The 23,387-nt window shown below is 31.8% G+C and overlaps 1 protein-coding gene across 1 annotated transcript; it reads right to left on the bottom strand.

The window, feature by feature from the left end:
• Window positions 1–13,177: 13,177 nt before the first annotated feature.
• LOC127729755 (collagen alpha-1(XII) chain-like) lies at window positions 13,178–22,049 on the bottom strand. The gene is made up of 7 exons (XM_052237628.1): window positions 21,606–22,049; window positions 19,557–19,694; window positions 18,583–18,621; window positions 16,982–17,431; window positions 16,208–16,342; window positions 14,997–15,062; window positions 13,178–13,275 (listed from the first exon to the last, which is right to left on the bottom strand). Exons 1-6 carry the CDS (start codon window positions 21,916–21,918, stop codon window positions 15,019–15,021), a joined length of 1,119 nt encoding a protein of 372 aa, XP_052093588.1. The 5' UTR covers window positions 21,919–22,049; the 3' UTR covers window positions 13,178–13,275; window positions 14,997–15,018.
• Between the last annotated feature and the right edge of the window lie 1,338 nt (window positions 22,050–23,387).

The following is a 23,387-nucleotide window of genomic DNA, read 5'->3' as shown; positions in this document are numbered from 1 at the left end:
TGATATCCTTGATAGATATTGTAATGACTGGTGTCTGACTGTAAATCCAATCAAAACCAAACTCTTAATCTTCAATAAGGCGGACAAACATACGTCATAAATTTAATTATAAAGTACATGAACTTGAATGTTAAACAACACTGCAAATACTTGGATGTATACCTTAGTGCCTCGGGCTCCTTTTCCGTACAGTTTTCCTGCGGAAAGTCGGTGGTTATCTCTGGGTGGTCCGGTTTCATCCACCCAAACAACTGGCCGCCAAAAATAGACAGATACGGCGAGGGGAAATTGGACTATTTCTTGTCTACTTTCAGCTATCCAGATTGTACAATAAAGGAGGTTTTGTCAGCCATAGTTAGTTATCTATCTGATCACTACCCAATTAAGACAATAGAAACTTTTCCATAGATAGACAAAAATGAAGAAGAAAAAAACATTACTTACTTTAAATAAAGCTAATACTAACAATGACCACTGCCCTTTCCTCGATCTTGATATCTATATCATTAACGGAAAGCTTAATACTAAAATATATGATAAAAGAGATGATTTTTGATTTCCTATCGTTAATTATCCATTTTTAGATGGTGACGTTCCCTTGTCACCATCTTACGGTGTTTATATATCTCAACTTGTACGATTCGCTCGTGTATGTAACAATGTTTTAGATTTTAACGAGAGAAATTTATGTATTACTGAAAAATTATTACACCAGGGTTTTCGATATCACAAACTAGGCAAAACATTTACTAAATTTTATCATCGGTATAAGGACATCATTCGTAAATATAGCTCAACATGCAGACTTCTTATACGTTCAGGTATTTCACATCCAATTTTTTATGGAAATATTCTTTATAAAGCACAAAAATGTCAGTATTCACCTCTGAAGCTAACAAAACCTTTAAATAGACTTATTAAGAAGGGATATAGTTACGATACTGTTGTCAGGTCATTAAAGATTGCATATTTTGGCGTTAATATTGATTCACTTATAGGGTCTTTGCATCGGCACTAAACACATTTATTTAAAAACCACTTGTTGGCATGACACGGGTTATGTTCTTCTCATATATGTTATGATGGTATGATACTAAACCCATAACGGGAAGGATTGTGCCTGATATTCATATGATGAAGACATAATCTTTCAATCAGTTTAATTGAAGTCTGGAGCTGGCATGTCAGTTAACTGCTAGTAGTCTGTTTGTAATTTATGTATTATTGTCATTTTGTTTATTTTCTTTGGTTACATCTTCTGACATCAGACTCGGACTTCTCTTGAACTGAATTTTAATGTGCGTATTGTTATGCGTTTACTTTTCTACATTGGCTAGAGGTATAGGGGGAGGGTTGAGATCTCATAAACATGTTTAACCCCGCCGCATTTTTGTGCCTGTCCCAAGTCAGGAGCCTCTAGTTTTTGTTAGTCTTGTATTATTTTAAATTTTAGTTTCTTGTGTACAATTTGGAGTTTAGTATGGCGTTCATTATCACTGAACTAGTATATATATTAGTTTAGGGGCCAGCTGAAGGACGCCTCCAGGTGCGGGAATTTCTCGCTGCATTGAAGACCTGTTGGTGACCTTCTGCTGTTGTCTGTTCTATGGTCGGGTTGTTGTCTCTTTGACACATTCCCCATTTCCATTCTCAATTTTATTGTCATAGAAACAAGGCGAAATAAGTGGGATTCAGTTGAAATAGACATGTACAGAGCAATTGTCAATGAATGGACTGAAATGATAGATCTGACACAGGAAGACGAAAACAGTATTGGTGAAACGATCTTGAAAACCTGTAAAGTCATGAAAGAAGCTGCACAAGCAAATACAAACCATAGGGCATCATACAGCGCTAAACCTAAACTGAAAGTCTGGTCCACAGATAAAATTTGCATTAAATTATATGAGGAAAAAATATAATACATGGGTTACAGCTGGCAAACCAACACACCCTAATTTAAATTAATATGATAGAAACTAGAAAACAATTCCGAAGTGAAGTAAGAATTGAGCAAGCAAGGAGAAAAAACGCAGAAAAAGACCGTATTATGAAAATAAGAACTAAAATATGAAATTATTCCATATGCTAGTAAGAAACAACCCTACTAGAGGTAATTTTATCATGAACTTACATGTCGAAGATGATAGCTATGTTGGAGAAGAAAATATTTTGGCAGGATTTAAACACCACTTTCAAAAATTCTCCTCCTCAGCCGAAACAAACGCCCAAGATGATGATAAGTACCATCAACATGTTGAATATGAAATTCAGATCATAAACAAGATAGTGAAGGATAAAAATATCTTACCGGCAACAAGTAAAAAATTACAGGATACAATTAATTCCATAAATAAAGGAAAATTTCCTGATATATATGAAATTACCATTGAGCATATTAAACATGCAGAAAATAGCCTAAATAAATTTTTGTTGGACATGATAAACATCATATTCCATCATGGATGTGTACCAGATATGCTAAAAGCTGGACTTCTAACTACTGTCTTTAAAAACAAGGGTGATAATAACAATGCCACAAATTATAGAGGTTTCACGGTACTGCCTGTGATCAACAAAATAATTGCTATACTTAAACATAGAATGAATCCAAATATTAAAGCCATACTGAATAAAGTACAAAGAGGATTCACCCAAGGCGTCTCACCAATTAATTCTGCTCTGCCAGTAGAAGAGCTATACAGAGAATCTAAAGATAATAACACTGAATACGAGCTTGTCCTGCTAGATGCGAAATCAGCATTTGATGTCTTTGTGCATAGTCATCTTATGAAGAGAGTATATCATGCCGGCATACAAGACAAGCATTGGTCCCTGATAAATGATCATCAACATGCCACTAGTGCTATCAAATGGGAAGGACAAACCTCAGAACTGTTTCCAGTGACGAAAGTAGTACGCTAAGGAGGGATTCTAAGTACAGATATATATAAATTATATTTCAATCCATTACTTGACCGTTTAGAGAACTCAAACCTAGGAGCCAAAATTGGCAATGTTTTTAACAATGTAAGCGCCTGTGCAGATGATGTAGCATTAATGAGTTTATCTGACAGTGAATTGCAAGTCCAGATCAACATTGCAAAGGACTTTGCAGGTATGGAAGTTTATTGATTACAACCGAAAAAGAGCTTATCTATCCACATACGACCAGTGAAAACAAAAGCGACAGGTAAGACACCTTACAATCTCGGATGTGAACAGATGTTAATGGTTGAAAATGCCACCCATCTAAGAATAATACGAACTGGATCATTGAATCAAATATTATCCAAAATGTTGAAGAAAATATAAAAAAGCAAGGTTTATGCCTTAATGGGAAACGGATTTCACGGAGAAAATAATTTGAATCCCGAAACTCTTATCCATCTCTTTAAAACATATATATCACCAGTATTGCTCTATGGTATGGAACTTATTACTCCGAAAGAATCAGCTTTAGAACAATTAGAAAAATTCCAGAAAAAAACTTTGCAACAGATATTGTCGCTGCCTCCCAATACACCCGATCCAGCAATATATGTGCTAAGTGGTTTGTTATCAATTTCATATCAAGACATTGAATTTTTATAACAACGTATGTAATCAGAGTGAAACGATTTGAAAAACAACTAGCTAAGAGGCAACTTACAGTAAAATCCATGGATAGCAATAGATGGTTTATCAGCACAGAAAAGTTACTATATCAATATGATTTGGATAAGGCATACTCTTATATAGAAAACCCCATACAAAAGGATATCTGGAACAAAATGGTGAAAGAAAGGGTTGCAAAAAGTTGGATCCGTAAAATTCTGTCTCTCATCCCTATGTATCATAGACTGAGATATCTAAGCTATCAAAATTATTGGCCAGAGAAAATACATCCACTATTAAAGATCAAACAATCAACAAGGGAATTAACCAAAATACCCGTGAAACTAAAGATGCTCACTCGAGTACCTACATCCTACAACCTTTAAGAAACAAAATATACAGCGAGTCAACTGGAGATGTCTGTGTAGCCTGTGATGATACGTCAGAAACTCTAGAACATTTAATTCTTGGCTTTGAATCCTGGGATTATATAAGAATACCAATAATTGAAAATATAAGACATGTGCTAAACGAGAATTGCTTCCATAAGTGGGAAGATCTATCCCCAGGGGGATTAAAAATAGCCGCTGAACTGTTAACACCTTGTAAATCAGCTCCTCAGTTTTTGCAGATTATTGTTATTTATTGTAATTGCCATAAAAGAAGACTATGTTCAAAAGTTGTAAAATTGAATGAGGATTCTAGATATATATTTTTGTGGATGATATTTAAAGGAACAACCAAAAAGATTTTTATACCTGAAATTCAATGTGGAGATATTGATTTTTGTTTGTGAGCAGTTTTGACTATTGACTACAAAATGCCTTTTGGAGTTCTTTACAAGGTGACAAAACTGGACTTAAACCACAAGGTAAAAAATCTGCAAATACAGTCCAGACATTGCTATCAGCTAGAAAAGATTTTGATTCATCAAAATCACAAAAGAATCCTAAACTCCCAAAGAGAACTCATTCAGAACTTTCAAGTTAGTCAGATAACAGAATGGAGTTAAGTGGTTTAAGTAATTTACAAAGAGACCTTGATGAAATTAAATTTAACCTTAAGGGCGTAACAAAAAAGACGATTTTGATATGTTTACAAAAGATCTAGTCAGAACAAATGATTTGGAGATAGTAGTAACTTCAATTGTAAATAAACTTTTCCAAAGGTTTGAGTTTACAATGGACAAAAAGATCAACTGTAGAGTAGCACAAGTAGAAAAAGAAATGCAAGAAAAAATTGACTCTTTGTCTATTGAAAATGCAGACCTTAGAAAACTGATCAACCAAGAGAAGCAGTCATTAATGATAAGTAGATTTTAAATGACAACGTTAAATCAACACAAGAAGCCATTATAAGTGCAAATTACAATGAACAATAATCAAGAAAAAATAATATGAAGGTTATGAATTTTCCAAGACGTGAAAAACAAGACTTACGATCAGATTTCATTGAGAAAGTAAGGAGAGATATGAATGTGCAGTTGGAAGAGAGAGATGTAGAAGCTATCCATCGCCTGCCCTCAGATCAACCTGGGCCAAACCCTGTCATTGTTAAACGTTTTAATAGTGATGTCAAAAGGAGCATTATGAGAGTGAGAAAATACTTAAAAGACCATGTACGATTCTCTGATGATGTCACAAGGAGAAATATGCAACTGATAACCAAACTTAGAGACATGGAATGTTTTGAATCAGTGTGGTACTATAATTGTGGGGGTTTTGGAAGAACTGAAGATGGACTGCAACTAAAATATAGACTTTTTGTTGACGTTTGAAGAAGACTGCAGGAAATAAAATAAACACTTGATTTTCTAAATTCAACTTAAGTGGTAGTTTTTGTCTGTATGTTAACATAGAAATTTGACACTATATATTGAATCATTGTGAATACTATTAAATTATTGTTTAAAAATACTAGGTTGGCAAAATTAAGTCTAAAAATATTTATTCTGCAAAACTGAAAAGTTTGACACAAAAAGTATAGAATGGTACTTTTGTGTTGCCATATTGAATCATTTAAATATGGTTTAATCTTTTTTCATTACACTTTCTTCAAATTTACTGTCTTCAATTTATACAAATTATCCTGTTTGATATTTATATGTCCTGTTACTGTCTACAATGTTGTGTTGTTTTGATAATATTATGTTGTATATTTGTACAAAACTATTACAAATATGGGTTCTTTAAAAATTTTCTCTGTTAATGGTCAAGGACTGAGAGACAAAGTAAAAAGAAAAGATGTCTTTAATATGCTGAAATTAAAAGCATATAATATTTACTGTATTCAGGATACACATTTTACTAATGATTTAGAAAGTAGCGTGAGCTCTATGTGGGGATATGAAGTTATTTTTCTTTTGTCACTTCAAATTCTTGAGGAGTTGCCAATAATTTTGAGTTCACAGTGTTAAAAGAAAAAACAGATATAAATGGTAACTATTTAATTTTAGAAGTTTTTGTAGAAAATCAAAAAATTGTGCTTATATGGACTAACTATGGATAGTCCTGAATTGTTTTATAATATCATGAGCATTGTTGATTATTTTGAAAATGAAAGTTACATAATTTGTGGTGATTTCAATCTTGTACATAACCCTTGTATATATTATTGTAACTAGAAACATACTAATAACCCTAAGGCTATAGAAAGTATTTTAGAATACGTTGAAGAAAGAAGTTTAATAGATCCATTTAGTGAGTTTTATCTAAATGTAAGGCAGTAGAAAGTATTTTAGAATACGTTGAAGAAAGAAGTTTAATAGATCCATTTAGGGAGCTTTATCCCAATGTAAGGCAATAGAAAGTATTTTAGAATACGTTGAAGAAAGAAGTTTAATAGATCCATTTAGGGAGCTTTATCCCAATGTACATTGGTATACTTGGAGAAAAAGAACTCAAGTTAAACATGCTAGATTAGACTTCTTTCTTCTTACAGATAATATGTTAAATAGTCTCAAAAACTGTGAAGTACATCCAAGCTATCGTTCAGATCATTCAATGGTATTACTTGAACTGAAATTTAATCCTTCTATTAGAGGAATAGTTTATTATGAAAGTTCAACAACTAACTGTATGATATAGAATATATAAATACAGTTAAACAAAAGATTAGTGAAATCAAAAAGCAATATTGTGCACTTGTTAATAATTTCGATAATATTGATGAGATTGATAATGAAGATATACAATTGAGAATTAATCACCAACTTTTTCTTGAAACTTTATTGATGAAAATCAGAGGGGAAAGTATTTCTTATTCCAGTTACAAAAAGAGGGAATCTGAAAAAAGGGAAACAACTTTACAAAATGAAATTATACAGTTAGAGGATAATGTTGACGAACTTTAAATAACTGAACTTGAGAGCAACAAAATTGAACTTGAACAATTACGTATTAAGACGTTAAAGGGGGAAATAGTCAGATTACGTGTTCAATGGATAGCGGAAGGAGAAAAACCAACAAGTCAAAATATTTTATGAGTAAAATTATTCCAAAAAATGAAAGAGATAATGGGGTAATACTTACTTATCAGAACAATATTTTAAAAGAAGTAAAGCCTTTTTACGAAAATTTATATAAAAAGAGAGATAACTCAAGTTCAGTAGCTGATCTGAAAGATCTTAAAAATGTAAATGTTCCGATACTTTCAAGTGATGAGAAGGAGAGCTTGGAGGGTAGAATCACAGTCAAAGGGGCCGGACAAGCATTAAAAATATGAAGAAAAAAAAACTCCTGGCTCTGATGGCTTTTCAACTGCATTTTTCAAAATTTTTTTGGAAAGATCTCCAGTTTTTTGTGGTTTAATCTTTAAATTATGGCTCATGGAGAATTGTCAGGAACACAAAAGCAAAGATTATTTCACGGTCTTCCAGATGGAAATAAGCCTCGTCATTTTTGAAAAATTGGGGTCCTATTTCACTTTTAAACAATAGATATTATAAGAAGATGTGGTATGAGTGCCAATGAGACAACTCTCCATTCAAGTCAAAATTTATAAAAGTAAACCATTATAGGTATAATGCCTATACGATTGGGTCAGCAGTAATTGCAAACAGATTTAAGAGTGTCCTTGACAAACTTATTCATCTAGATCAGTCTGATTTTATAAGTGGGAGGTACATAGGAGAAAATATAAGGCTTCTATATGATATTATGCAATACACAGAAGATCATGAAATATCTGGGCTCTTGATGTTAATTGATTTCGAAAAAGCTTTTGATTCTATTTCTTGGGATTTATTGCTAAATGTTTTAAAGTAGTTTTTTAATTTTTGGGAATCAATTATCAACTGGATAAAAGCGTTTTATAATAATATCAAGTCTGCAGTTATACAGGGGGGTTACCGTTCTGAATTTTTTAACATAGGTCGGGGCTATCGGCAAGGCGATCCGCTTTCACCTTATCTTTTCATCTTATGTGCTGAGATTCTTGCACTCAAGATAATAGGAAATATGGAAATTTGTGGTATTGAAGTTACTCCAGTCGAGCATAAGTTGTCACAGTTTGCTGATGACACTTCATTGATTTTAGATGGTAGTGAAAAATCTTTATATGAATCCTTATCTGAATTGGACTGGTTTGCAAACATATCTGTTTAAATATAAATTTTGCAAAAACACAAGTAAATTTGGATTGGAAGTAAAAAATATAGAAAGGAAATTTTTATGTCCTGATGTAAATCTTTCATGGGGAGAGACAACTTTTAAATTACTTGGTATAAATTTTGATGTGGATTTAGAAATTAACCTTGGTTCGTCAACATTATCCTCTAAATTGCACTAAATTGAACACACAGGAGAAAACTAAGTCTTAATTAACGTGTTGGAGATGAGAAGTAGCATCTCCATACTGGACTGGCGTAAGTTCATCACTCTGTAACCTTGTTTTCAGTGTTTGAAGTCTGTCATTCCCTGTATTTGTTCTCTTTCTTGGAACATGTTTCCCACCGGCTCTGTATTGGATAAGTCTGAGAGCATGGAAGGCTTCTTCTTTCTCAACAACTTGATCATGCTGAAGATGTTTGGGTGAGGTACCTTGACTAACTTCTTCAGTTTACTATGCCAACCTTCTAAATGATTTGTTGTTCTATAACTTCGGTTGCGTAGTGATTCTATAGGCTTTGGTTGTTTTAATAATATGTTGTATAATATTTCTATTTAATTTCCATAGGTAAATTTACCTGTGAATTAATTAGACACTAATGGCTAAAACAACATATTTTGCAATAACAACATCTATTGTTCTACCCATAATTTCCCATGTAGGAATAGCCAGAATAGTAAAATACAAAATGTAGGAATAGCCAGAAGACACCGTTGAAAATAAACCTTACAGTAATAGGTAGAATAACTGTGATAAAAACTCTTGTTTTACCTATTTTAAACCACCTTATTATTTCTTTGCCTAATCCTTCAGACAGTGTATTCAAAACAATTAATGAACTTTTTTTTAGATTTGTATGGAACTCTCCTATACATAGAGTGAAGGAGGACGTATTGATTAAAGAATATTTGGAGGGTGGAGTAAAAATGATAGATCTTTATAGTTTTACTATGGCACTAAAATCATCATGGATAAGAAGGATTTTTCAGAGAGATGATAAGTGGCAAAGTATTCTGATGTCTGATATTGATGAAAATAAACTTTTTAACTGTGGTGTTCAGTATATCAAACAAGTTTGTTTAAATATTAAAAACAGTTTTTGGAAATATGTATTCAGAGCATGGGTAATGATAACTGTTAAAGAGAGGAATATGGATTATGAATATTTTTTATCAAGTCCTATTTGGTTTAACAATATGATCAAAATTGGGAATAAACCTCTTTGGTTTACAATATGTAAATGATGTAATAGATGAAAATGTTACAGCAATTAATGTTACGATATCAACGGAAATTTTTTGAATTACATGAGTGTTATTTCTGCTATTAAAAAGGCAGCAAATAATTACAAAAAAGATTCATATAAGTTATGTTGTCCATTCATACAGGCTTGCTTACAAATCTGTTTTAAAAATAGAAAAGGTTCTAAAGATATGTATAAAATACTTATTAATAACAATGGAACTCCAACAGGACAACTGTGGGGTGAAATATTAGGCGAAGATCTCATTTGGAAACATATATTCAAACTACCCTTTACAGTTACTGTCAATACTAAACTACAGTGGCTTCAGTACAGAATCAACCACAGAATTATTGCCACAAATACATTTTTACGTAAAATCAAACTTATTGATAACCCTGTATGTACTTTTTGTAAATTAGAAGATGAAACTGTTTAACATATTCTGTGGAATTGTGATATTATCCAAAAAATTTTACAAGATATTGATTATTGGTTTTTATCTGGTGGGGTAATTAAAAGCCTGCCATTGAATAAGTTAAATTTTATTTTTGGAGATATATCAAAAGTTCGAAAAGGTGACCCATATAATTTGATTTTTCTATACATGAAACAATATATATACAACAGTAGATGTTTTTTAAAGGATCTTTCACTCAGTGCCATTAAAGAAAAGCTAAATTATATGAACAATTTAGAAAAAATAATGGCAGTCAAAAATAAAAGAAAAGGGCACTTTGATACCATGTGGAATGCATTTAAAGAATTATTTTTTATAATTCAATTTGTCATTTATTTTTTGCAAATACTTATTGTCAAAACTAACATAATATATGAGTTTATCTAATAGCACAATTTATTATGTACTGAAATCTTACAGGATATTTGAACCTCTCCTTCATAAAATACTCTTCCCTACTCATGTGGTACATACACATTAACTTAAATTATCTTTTCTTTCTGTAATTATTTTCTCTTTTCATATAAATATACAAATGAATTTTAAAAAATTTCTATTAACTATATTTATAACAAAAAGAATATTTATTAGCTCATAGCGGGCGGAAGTGCTTTATTTGAAAACTTAATTTGTTACAGGGATTGACACGAATCATATAAATTAGGCCTGTATCGCTATGGAAGGGAATATCCGCCATAATTATAAATGTCTTAATTTGTAAAAATGTAATTTCTTAATTTGTAAAATGTAATTTCTTAATTTGTCACGTAACATGCATTTTTTCCATCCGTTTTTTTGAATTTCCATGAATTTCTACATTTCTTGATTTGTGAAATGTAATTTCTTAATAAGTAAATGCAATTTCTTCATTTGTAAGGTATTTTCTTCGTTCGTTACATGAAATTCTAAGGGAGTAGGTCCTGTAAGACCCCTTTTTTGCCCCAAAATATAGCATTTTTACAAATCTGTTGAAATGTTTTAAAACTTTTAGCTATTTATTGGAAAGTAGAATACTTATGTTCCATAAATATGGGCTGTTTTTGACAATACAATGAACATGCATCAGGTACTAGCATCATAAATTCATGCAATATTTCTGAAATCTTCACAATTTTAGCATTTGTGCTAATTTTAAGACGGTTTTTGTCTAAAATGGAAGTGGCCCCATTTGTGTTCAGTCTTAATATTTAAATATATGTTGTATTTGATAACAATACATAACATATATAAATTTGAGACTGAACACGAATGCGGCCACTTCCATTTTGGACATAAAACATCTGAAAAGTGACGTTTTATGGCATATTTGATAGACTTTTCATACTCAAGCTTGAATTTGAGCGTCTTTCATAACCAAATCAGTTCAAACCTTTTACATCAACTAATTGAATCGACTGAAGTAGACATTTAAGTGTTTAAAAAATGTAAAAACTCTTTCATCAGATGTACTTCGAATTTTAGGCCAAAACTAGCCCTTACCAGACCTTCTTTCTGAATTTGTGAAATGTAAATTCTTTGTTTGAGTCATGTTTTGGAAGAATGTGACAGTGTTGTTGTTACCGCTGCCAGCCAATGAGAAGTTCAGTTTCTCAAGAAAAAGTTACAAATCAAGAATGAAATAGGTTCCACAACATTCCACACGAGGGCGCTATTGTTATTGTTGCTGGTAATGTCCTCGGTTGACTTCGGAACACCTTAGTATAAGACAGGTATATACATTTGTCACTATCGTTATTTTGTGGGTGTGAACGGAAAAAAAGAAGGATTTCTTTAATCATTAAATACAATTCTAAAGTTCAGTCCGGTATAATATTTACAGTTTATACATTATAATAGTTTATTCAAGTTTACTGCCCTAAGATTGTGCAATTCAAACAGGAGATTTCTACTGATCTCTTCTATGTCATTAATAATGTCACTTTCTTTGTCTATTTTCCCAACTTTGTTAACATTGAACAATCCAGAATACAGTGTACGGGTAGCTGCTGTTTCAGTGCTAATATGTATGAGTGGCCAATAGTTGTTTTAGTAATTCTAGATGTTTTAAGCGTACAATTTCTAGTTTTTATAGATAAATAGATATTCAAAATGTATTGTTAATACTACTGCATGTATGTTTGATGTGTTGTATTTGTTGTAATTCTTGAAAATAATAAAAAAAAATCTATCCCCAGAAGTACAAATGCAACTTATTATGGACATAACTAAAATAAAAAAAGAGATGAAGTTGCCCGAGGATAAAGTTAAGACTATTGAATATGAAGCCAGACGGCTACCAAATGGAAATTATAATTGCAATATTAGACCCCACCCATAAGATCAACATAGCCTCTTTTACTTTTTAAATTATTTTTAAGTTTAACATTTCTATAATTGATAAAGTCAGAGTAAATGCATTCTGGCAAACATTATATTTTTAGGTTTTATCTAGCATCCCCAGATTATATATTAATGACCATTATGGGTAATTCACTCCGTTATAAATGATATCCGTTTTGTGACGTTAATTATTAGTTGTTAACCACTGACATATGAACATTTGTGTTTATCAATTCATAAGGAGTGTAGAACTTTTTTATCTTTTAAATAACAGAGTTGGATTTTATGAAATTTAGGGTGTACATAAGCAAGTCCTTTTTAATAAAACAGTGCAAGGTTTTAGATAGCACATCTGTACATTTTTGTATATAAAACAATCACTGTGAATATTCACCTGGTGGAGGATTGTTAGACATTTTACTATCATGGTTATCCTTTGAAGGATGTCAAGATACAGAGGTAAGGTAGGGTAAGGGGACTGTCTATCATAAATATTGGGTATTCGATATTTATTTGACACATAATGGTCAGATGTTTTTGTAGCTGTCCATAATGTTGATTAATTCCTTGTACTTGTATGAAAATCCTACAGCTCTTACCAGTAACTTTTTAACCATTTTGTACTAAATATTTACTATCTCAAGAATACCACAGACAGTCTCTGTTTTTTTCAAATTAATTTTAAGATGTGTAAAAATCACAGCAAATCATCCTCTCCACAACTACGTGGTGTAGAGTATAATTAACATCGATTATGGTTAAAATTAAAACACACTAAAAATATTAAGTTTTTTTTCAAAGGGTTTTCTTTTAAAAAAAATGTATTAAACTGCTGAATTAAATTTTCTGTATCAAAATAATACCGTAAAAGTATAACAATTATGATGATTAAAATTACTGTAATATGTTAATTTTTACTTCAAAAATAAAATTAAAAAAAAAGACTGTAGGAAAATGCTTTCATCATCTTTAATGATTATCATTACAAAAGAGGATTATATATGTATAAAGTTTTTTAGTCCATTGAACAGTTCAGTTGTCACCAGATCTGAAAAAAGCATAAAATTTAGTCATTTTACTTTTAAAAGCTAGTAACCAAATATTAGTATTGTAAATCTCTACAAAATGTTGTAAATGTTGCATAGGTATCATCCAATGATATGCATGTAATGATATAATGCGCACATGTGTGTGTGTGTGTGTGTGTGCGTGTGTTGTTAAATACATAACACCATTTTACATTTATTTGTTAAATGAGTTTATTATAAAAAAAAAATGAAACTTCACGATATAAATGTCATGCGCCCGAAGCGCTTTTCTTGATTTACCTACATCAGGAACGCTCAAAACCGAATATTTCAAAGCCAATGATGTATAAGAACCGAAACAATTTTCTTATCCCAGTAATAGATTACCTTAGCCGTATTTGACACAACTTTTTGGAATTTTGGGTCCTCAATGCTCTTCAACTTTGTACTTGTTTGGCTTTATAACTATTTTGATCTGAGCGTCACTGATGAGTCTTATGTAGAAACGCGCGCCTGGCGTATTAAATTATAATCCTGGTACCTTTGATTACTATTGTCAACTAAGATTACTTACTACAAGAGCAGCAAAAATGTTTATTGTTAAAATAAAGATAGATCAGTGAAAAAAAATTCTAACATATATTACAAACGTTGCTTAAACGACGTTATTTCATTTGATAAAATTTTGAAATTAACTTGATTAAAAACAGTTTGTTACAACTGGGAACAGTATATCTAATATATATGTTCCTGGTTACAACATTTAAACGATATTTTTGAAATAACTAATTATATACGTGTTCCTTTCAATTGAAAAATATATTTTACTTACGAATATCAATTTGACGTCAGTGAAATATAACATTAAGTATTGATCATCGTTACGAACTTGTAGGAATGTTGAGGGAATGGGTTGTTTAGAATCTCAGTAATTTTGCCAATAAATCAGTCATTATAGGTATAGATCTGTCATATTATTTGTGCTGTCTGTTTCGTTTCGTTTTTTTTTAATTCGTGTTCCATTTCATAGTTATGTGTATTTATATAATTATTATGACGGTTATCAAAATTCATAAATTCAACCATTTTTGAAGATTTCTAAGGTATTCAACTTTATAAATTTCTACGATGTTACAGTAATTTTAACACTCAGAGATACACCGGACTGTTCAAGGGGCAGATCAATGATTTATTTGTAAAGTGGGAGATTGTAATCGCAAAAAAAAACAAATATTAACGTAGCATGCAGAACAATTCTGAATGGTACATTGAATGGTAATAAAGTGTTTTTTTCTCAGATAAATGAAGAAAAATCATGTCATTTTCTCCTTTGTAGAATTCATAGTATTCAAGTATAAATTCAGCACAATTGCTATGTACGACTGCTGGTGGACTGTTAGTACCTAAGAGTATCAGCTCAGTATTCAGTGCATCGGTACTGACATGATTTGTAACTTACTTTTTATAAAATGCTCCGTTAATAAATTTAGAAATCATTATATAACTGAGGTTCAAACCCTCTCAGGCAAACTTGACATTAGATTAATTTGGCTATTCATTTTAGGTACCGTTTGGTCATAAAGCTCCTCGCGTTTTAATGGTTTATACACCATATGTTTCCAATTTTTAGAATTTACGCGTTCCTGTTCTAGGTTTATCCAGAGAAGATTTTCGAGTTTTACAAAGTGTAATTTTTTTATGCATGTTACATGTTACATATGGATTTCAAAATATATCATACCTATAGTTAATGCTTGCAATTCCTAGTTAAAAAATTCTGGTGCCATCGATATCATTTGATGAGCAGCTAAAACAAAACAAAATATTTTTTAAGAATTGAATGCTTCTTTTTTAAATTTTATTGGGGTGTAAAAGCGTTGACCGAAGCACGTTTTGTATGAAGCGCTTCATATTAAAACATGTGCACGATCAACGCTTTTACAACCTTATAAAATTATAAGTATAAGCATTCAATTCTTATAATTACAACTATGTAATTTAGAGATATATCAAGCGGTTCGTTTGTTTGTCTATGTATTGTTTTAACATGGTCTAGTCATAGCTGTTGTATTTTATACGGAAATAAAATTTGATGTGGGAGTCAGTGCCTCATTATTATGAAACATACGTGACTGTGCGGTATGTGCTTTGCTCATTGTTGAAGGCCGTACAGTGACCTATAGTTGTTAATTTCTGTGTCATTTGGTCTTTTTAGGAGAGTTGTCTCATTGGCAATCATACCACATCTTCTTTTTTTATATATGTAATGTTATTATAAGTAAATATCTTATACATGTACTTCTTACAGTTTACCGGAATTCTGGTGTTTAAGAGATATAAATATACCTGTTTCCTTTATTATAAGTCATATGCAAATTATCAACAATTTTGAAATAGAAATGGGTTCTATTATCACGAAAGCCGAAATTGTCGTTCCGGTAGTGAGGTACATGTATGCATGCCAAATACTGAAGCTGTTTACCAAAGGTATTATTAATTATTGGTTTGTAGATAAACTTTACATTTTTTATACTCAAAACACGGAACACTGTTTCTAGGTTAAGATATATAATGATATCTGTATCAAATAAAAAATATCGTCTTAATATTTTGATATGCTCTGTCACTGTGTAGATATTCTACACGTTTTTCTTGCAAGTTTTCCCCCTTCATCACCAGTTTACATATTAACAAAATAGTATAACACAAAAGGCGAACTCCAAGGCAAATCCAAAAAGGGGAAGTACAAAAAACTGACAAAATCAAACGCTATCAATCAACGGAATTAGTGAAAAACAACTGCCACATTTATGACTTGTTACGGGCATTTTCCGACAAAAAATGGTGGGTTAAACCTGGTTTATAGCTAGCTAAACCTCCAACTTGTATGACAGTTGTTTATAGTTCGGAATCCGTTATATTGACAAAATCGTCTTATGTGTTTAATAGTACCTATGCAAGTTTTCTTTGCTAATGCGGCTTCAATAAATGACAAAGCGTCATAGTTTTCTACCAGGAACGCATGTGTTGTCTTTGGGTCAGATGCCAATAAGTCTATCTCATCTTGTTTCATCCAATCACCAACACCTACAATTCACACACGTTCACATTTATATTATACTCATAACAGACAATGGACAATACTATCATGAACATTATAAGCAAAGGTGTATATGTATTATATGTTTTAAACCCTACACAAAAATAAGCTATAATTATACTCTCAATACTTTTTTATATCTAGTATTCATATGTTTAGTAGTTGAAATGGGGATAATAAACTGAATCCATGTAAGAACGCATGCGCAATACCAAATCTTTGATATCTGTCCTTTTTAATCTAAAGAAAACTAACCGTGTCGTATGACATTGTAGGATATAGATGTTTTGTCACTGTTCAAGAAAATGATTATGTACAGTTTAATGTTAAAATTTGTGAAACCAGCGTTTATCATTTTAGGGTGCACACATTTGGAATTTATCTTCTTTCGGCTTTGTAAACTAAACTGTCTATAACTTTCAAGAAGTAGATTACTGAATACGAGGTATCATTTCTATTTATATCTTTTTGTTGCTATAGTCACAAACCATTTTTTGGGGTCCAAAAACACCACGTGTCGTGGCCACGAAATTCAGTATAATAATATTTCCCCCCCCCCCCCTCATATTTTATAGGTATACAAAGAGATTAAGTTTACAATGGAATAACACTACCTAACTACATACCAATGGCAAATATAATCATTCCTTGTTGTTTTGCTTTTTTTGCAAGTCTGTGTGTAACATCAATGTCTGTTGGTGCACCGTCCGTAATGATAATTGCAATTTTTGGAACTCTTCCACCACGCCCGCCATTTTCATGTAAGAATCCTTTTTGTATCAGCAGGTTTAATGCTTTGCCTGTATATGTAAGCTGCATTCTCTCTGCGGTGTCTAAATATTGGACCTTTGAGATAGCCTTCATAACTTCATCTTGATCTCTGTAACTGTTGAGCTTAAATTCAAAGTTGGGATCATTTCCAAAATTTATGAAACCAACTTGTATGTCAATAGGACTGACAGTAAATCTCTTCACTACAGCTTTCGCAAACTGTTTCAATTTATTAAACGATATATCTCCTAGGCTTCTTGAGCTGTCTGCTACAAAAATGACGTCTGCCATTGCTCCATCACATGCTATAAGACATGTATATCATTTAAGAAATGAATGTTTCTTTTTGTAATTTTATTGGGGTGTAAAATTGTTGACCAAAGCACATTTTGTATGAAGCGCGAAAGTTCAACACTTTTACACCTCAATAAATTACAAAAAGAAGCATTCATTTCTTATAGTTACATTTTTATGCTAACAAGACCATGAAAAAAAGTTTTATCAAGTTTTTCTTTTATTTACCTGTGCACTTTTTTGTGGAAGCACATGTCATCACGAATGTAACATTTCATTTTGATATGAAGGTTAATTTTTGAATGACGCGCGACTGTTGTTAGCCAATCAAACTAACGGATTCTCGTGAAACATGCATGCAATGTAATTATATTTACATAGAAGTGTTATCATTTACCAGCAAAAAGTTCATGATTTGGCAATTAAACCAGAAAAAGACAAGATAGTACAGCGATTCATATTGCCATACAAAAGCAGTGATAAGGTATCAATTTGATGACATAAAAATAAATGCAATTAAGATTTTATTCCAACCCATAACAAAAACATCTTTTGAAAGTGTTACCGCATCTGGAATATTTGAGGTAATGACACTTTTCCTGTTTTATTAAAACTTATTGCATTTTTTTAGAACAAGAGAAAAGATAAGATATTTCTGTTTTACTTCAATGTAAATCAGATATAATCGTGTCATATCTTTGGGGCTAACGCCCCTCAGATATGAGAAGCTTACATCTAATATAAAGAGATTCGTGAAAAAAACGACGTATTCGTTATCAGGGTCGCGATGTCAATGAAAATTTATGTTATAACTGTGGTAATAAAAATATCTCAGCATCTCAGCAGTATCTAGTACTATTATAGTTAGTATAATAATCCCAGGTAGTATCATGATATCATTTAACGAAGAACTTAAATTGAGGCTGATGATGAACACACCTGGGTGCGGTAAATGTAACGAAATCCTACAAAGACTTCCTCGGAGATATTGTTTTACTTTATAAAAGAGGAATTTATTATTAATATCCAAACCGTTCCTAGCATACACAATAAAGGTCCTTCTAGAAACTAGACACCCATTGTACGCACTAGAAACAGTATAATACATGGTGTGTGAGTGTGTGTTTGTGTATGAAGACACCTGAATATCATGAAATCTCACGTTTTTCTGGATTACATGGATTCTCTTTTTCGTCATCGTCTGAAATAACAAATTTTATATAATACAAAAAGTAATAAACTTATAAATTAACACAAATGCATCTAAATGTAAATCATATAAATCAAGAAAAGAAGTTCTAACTTACCAATTTACCGGTAACACAACATTATATATAAAAGATTTGATGGACTTGGATAACATTCAAATACTAACTAATGGTTTAGAAAAAAATCAAATAAATAAAAAACAATGTTGTAGCTCTATCTACTGTATTAAAACAATGCTGTGTTCTCTACATGGTTGCAAAAAAATCGCGATATAGCGTACTGTTCTTTTCGCTAAAGATGAAAGGCGACGGTTTATGAAAGAATATTTAATTTGTATACAAGTATATTCAATAATACTCCTCATTAGTATTTTACATTCAATGAGATAAATAATAATAAAAACACTACAAGAACTCGTTAAAGCCTGTGATCTCAGAGTTAAGTTGTGATAATTTTTCGCTTGCATGCTACATAATAAGAGGTCTGGTTGGAGTTTACAGAATAGAGAATAATAGGGAAACGAATAATGAATAAAGAAAAATGAGCAAAATGTAAAAATAATAGAGAATAATGAAGTATAAAGAGTAACTGTGCAAAAGAAAAAATATAAAACATAATACAATACTTATTACAGAAATGACCGATGTACAGAATACAGAAATCATCTAATTATAGAAAAAATTGAAAGTATAGAATCTTTTCCATGAGACTTTTACATAATAATAAAGTACTATTTTTAAAGAAAAATAAAATGCCCTAGAACTTTAAAGAATACTGAAATTAAGGACCCCTATCCAGACCCTCATAATGCATGTAGTCGTTCTAATATGGATAGAAAATGAACGTTAAGCGATTGCAACATCCTTATAAAATTTGAAGCTCTATTGAACATTTAAAAATGTATTTTGATTAACAAATGGTGCTTACTTTGTTCATCATCGCACAATTTAACCACTAATTTGTTTATAATTGCTCTAAGACTGTCATAATCTTTCAACTCAAATACCCGATTTGGATCGCCTGTAATTTTTATCAAGTTCTCAGGTCTACGACTTGGACCAACACCTTTAAGAAATAAAGAATAAATCATAATGACTGAAAAAAGTTAACTATATGTATGATGGAATTTTTTTTTAAACAAAAGCTAACTATCTCATTCGTACGAGACAGTGGGTTAAAAGCATGCATCAGACTTTTTTAAACTGAGTTTTACTGTGCGTATTGCTGTGTGTTTGTTTATTCCATATTGGCAAGAGGTATAGTGGGAGGGTTGAGATCTCACAAACTGACATGTTTAACCCCGCCGCATGTTGGCGCCTGTCCCAAGTCAGGAACCTCTAGCCTTTGTTACATAGTCTTGTGTGTTTTTGGGGGGGTTTGTTTATTCGTTAATATGTTTCGGAGTTCAGTGTGGCGTCCATTTCGGTGAACTAGTATACATTATTGTTTAGGAGCAAGCTGAATCCCGCCTGAGGTGCGGGTATTTTCTCACTACGTTGGTGGCCTTGGTTTGTTATTTGCTCTTTGGTCGGGTTGTTGTCTCTTTGACACATTCCCCGTTTCATTTCTCAATTCTATCGTAAAAGATGTAAAAGTTTATTTTTTTCTCCTTCTTCATATATCTTTTCTTATATACATTTTCGCTACATTAATTGCTACTGTAAATATTCAAAATCTATACTTTACACTAACTATAATCAGAGACATATATACACATGTATATATGTCTCTGCTATAATTCATTGTTCGTTTTCTTAATGTCATATGGGAAAAATTTCATGCATGTTCAGAGAAAGAGTAAATTATAAAACCAATCAGTATCTGATCATTTGACACTTTAGTTGGAAATTGTACCTTTTGTGTTGTTCATACAAAAATGATAATTCTAACGACTTCAACCAATACTACACATGTACATCCAATATATATATATAGAGATAAAACAGATTGGCGAAGTTATGCAGACTGGTTTCTTCCTTTTTTTAAATTAAAATGTTAGCATGTATAATTTGGTACAGTGTTGTTAAAGTCAGTCTAAATAGCAATAAAACTGCAGTGAATCATGCGTAGCTTAACAATTGTTTTGCATTTAGTTAAAAAGCAAACGCATATTTTCCAGGGATAATTTCCAGTAAAAAATGAATGTAAGATAGCACTTTCAAATTGAGGAAATACAATTTACTGGTGTGCCATATTGTGAAAAAACCACACTAACGTGCGAAGGATTGTAAACAAAGATCCCATCTGATATATTTTGATATAAAAATAATTTTAAACTGTCAAAACGCAGTAAAAAAGGTTATAACTTAAGCACCATTACAGGAAAATGTTTCATGTATTTACTTGTCTGCTAAAAATAATTAGTTATTATCAAGCAAATTGAATGGTAGATGTTTTATTTCTGAGGGTCTTGATGGAAGATGTGTCCCTTAATTCTGTATTCTTAATTTTTTTCAAAGAAATTTTTCTCTATTTTTTATACTTTTCGTCTATTTTTTTTTTTTTTAACAACCCATTTTTATCTTTTCTTTATTTTGTTGCCTCTTTGTCTGTTGTATTGGTCCATTGTTTCCTATTTGTAAACCCCATCCAGATCCCCATTTCTCTACTAGGAATTACGAAGATAAAATATATTTGCCCCATATCACCCACTTTTCTTTTCATAGAAGACTTCAATAGCTCATAAAAGGTCATTACCAAATTTTAGGTTGACTTTAGATTTCTTTAAATTTGAGACCAAAATAATGCCAATGCTAAATATAAGGTAATAGTCCGAGTCAGCCTTTTCCCTTTATTTTTTTTTAATCAAATATCTCGAAAAGGAGTTCCATAACATATCAATATTTTTTAGCTTATTTAGTTCCTTTACTAAGGCTTTTCTGATTTATAGTATCAACTTTAAATTCCATTTTTTTTTAATTTCACCTGACTACATCCCTTAACCACAATCTTTACTCATCCAACATAATAAAATACCTATAGCATATACAATAATATCCGTTTTTCTTATTTCTGTGAGAGCCTTGGCAAACTCTAAGTGAAATCTATCGTTTGGTTCTCCGTCGGTTATAATCACGGCTATTTGTGGAACGTCAGTACGGCTACCATGTGACGTAGATAGTCCTTTGTCCATTAAAAGTCTTAAAGCTTTACCAAGATTAGTATTGCCACCTTTCCATTTATACCTCATAAAATTCTTTTTATCAAATAAAATTTTGGCAATTTCTTTCTTTGCTTTAAAGTCATCTAGTTGGAATAATATTTCGGCCTTGGTGTTAAATGTCATCATTCCGGTCCGCACCTGGTCTTTACCCAGATCAAGCGCATTAATTACATCACCCACAAAATCTAATTCTTTTATAATATTAGAAGCGGTGTTCAAACTACTGGATGTATCAACAACAAAGAAAACATCCGCTTGGCATCCTTAAAGCAAAGAAAATATGTTTGATATTAAAAATGTACAAATGATGAAGACCAAAATAAGTGTTAAATAGCTAGGGGAATATCCTATTAACTTTCAAATTGGTATGTTTTTTTTTTTGTTGACATGTAATTAGTGTTTGTTTGTCGATTTTTCTTATATAAAAGGTATTGACATTGCAAAATTTAATTATCCTGTTAACTTATTGCTGTTTTTTAAAACTGTACTGGAGAAGTTGTAATCTGATCTGAATCCAGATCCTGCTTTCTGTAGGTCTGCCCGTCAGGATGTCTACTGTCGGATAATCCTGCTTTCTGTAGGCCTGCCTGTCAGGATGTTTACTTTCGGATAATCCTGCTTTCTGTAGGTCTGTTCGTCAGGATGTCTACTGTCGGATAATAATGCTTTATATAGGTCTGCCCGTCAGAATGTCCCAGATCCTGCTTTCTGTAGATCTGCCCGTCAGGATGTCTACTGTCGGATAATCCTGCTTTCTGTAGGTCTGACCGTCAGGATCTCTACTGTCGGATAATCCTGCTTTATGTAGGTCTGCCCGTCAGGATGTTTACTGTCGGATAATCCTGCTTTCTGTAGGTCCGTCCGTCAGGATGTCTACTGTCGGATAATCCTGCTTTCTGTAGTTCTGCCTGTCAGGATGTCTACTGTCGGATAATCCTGCTTTCTGTAGGTCCACCCGTCAGGATGTCTATTGTCGGACAATCCTGCTTTCTGTAGGTCTGCCTGTCAGGATGTTTACTGTCGGATAATTGGAAATTAATAAGTTAGAACAATGAACTTTGAAGTCAGGTTCTTAAACTGAAAATTACCGACCAGTATGTTTTTGCAGATTAATATTTTGTAGTACATAACACACGATATATCAGTGTAGACACACTACGTACACTAACATTTTAGTTTAGACACTCTTTTATTTCTTCAAAAATGCACAAATTACATTTATACAATAGAAATACTGTTTACAGGGATTCGGTGTCATTTTACTATGCACTGGTCATGGTTTTTATTTGTATGTGCCTTTCTGTGGTGCTTGTTACTGCTTACCCTGATATATCTTGCTATAACGTAATAATTTAATTTTGGATGTAGCGCGTCTTCTGATTGGCTGACGTTGTTTTGTTTATCAGCTCATAGACATAATTTTGTCATGTGACCGTGACGTCATCAACGTTTTTTCATGGTTTACTCCGGTTTAAAATGGAATTTAGAATTAAATTATAAGAAATAACTGTAATATTTGTTCTGTCTATTCGAAATAACATAAAAAATGTGGTGCACACTTTAAAATAACCCGCTACGCGCGTTATTCAGTGTGC

The sequence above is a fragment of the Mytilus californianus genome, unplaced genomic scaffold, assembly GCF_021869535.1.
Source record: "Mytilus californianus isolate M0D057914Y unplaced genomic scaffold, xbMytCali1.0.p SCAF_2, whole genome shotgun sequence".
NCBI lineage: Eukaryota > Metazoa > Mollusca > Bivalvia > Mytilida > Mytilidae > Mytilus > Mytilus californianus.
This window is presented reverse-complemented; position numbering and strand designations above follow the sequence as displayed.

What these genes read in the sequence shown, in the direction of transcription:
- LOC127729755 (XM_052237628.1), bottom strand. Translation starts at nt 21,918, where the DNA reads ATGATGACATTTAACACCAAGGCCGAAATATTATTCCAACTAGATGAC. An exon ending in AATGATTATATTTGCCATTG is followed by an intron (nt 16,343 to 16,981) that starts GTATGTAGTTAG and finishes TGTGAATTGTAG; the next exon opens with GTGTTGGTGATTGGATGAAA. An exon ending in AGCAAAGAAAACTTGCATAG is followed by an intron (nt 15,063 to 16,207) that starts GTACTATTAAAC and finishes GTTTTGTTTTAG; the next exon opens with CTGCTCATCAAATGATATCG.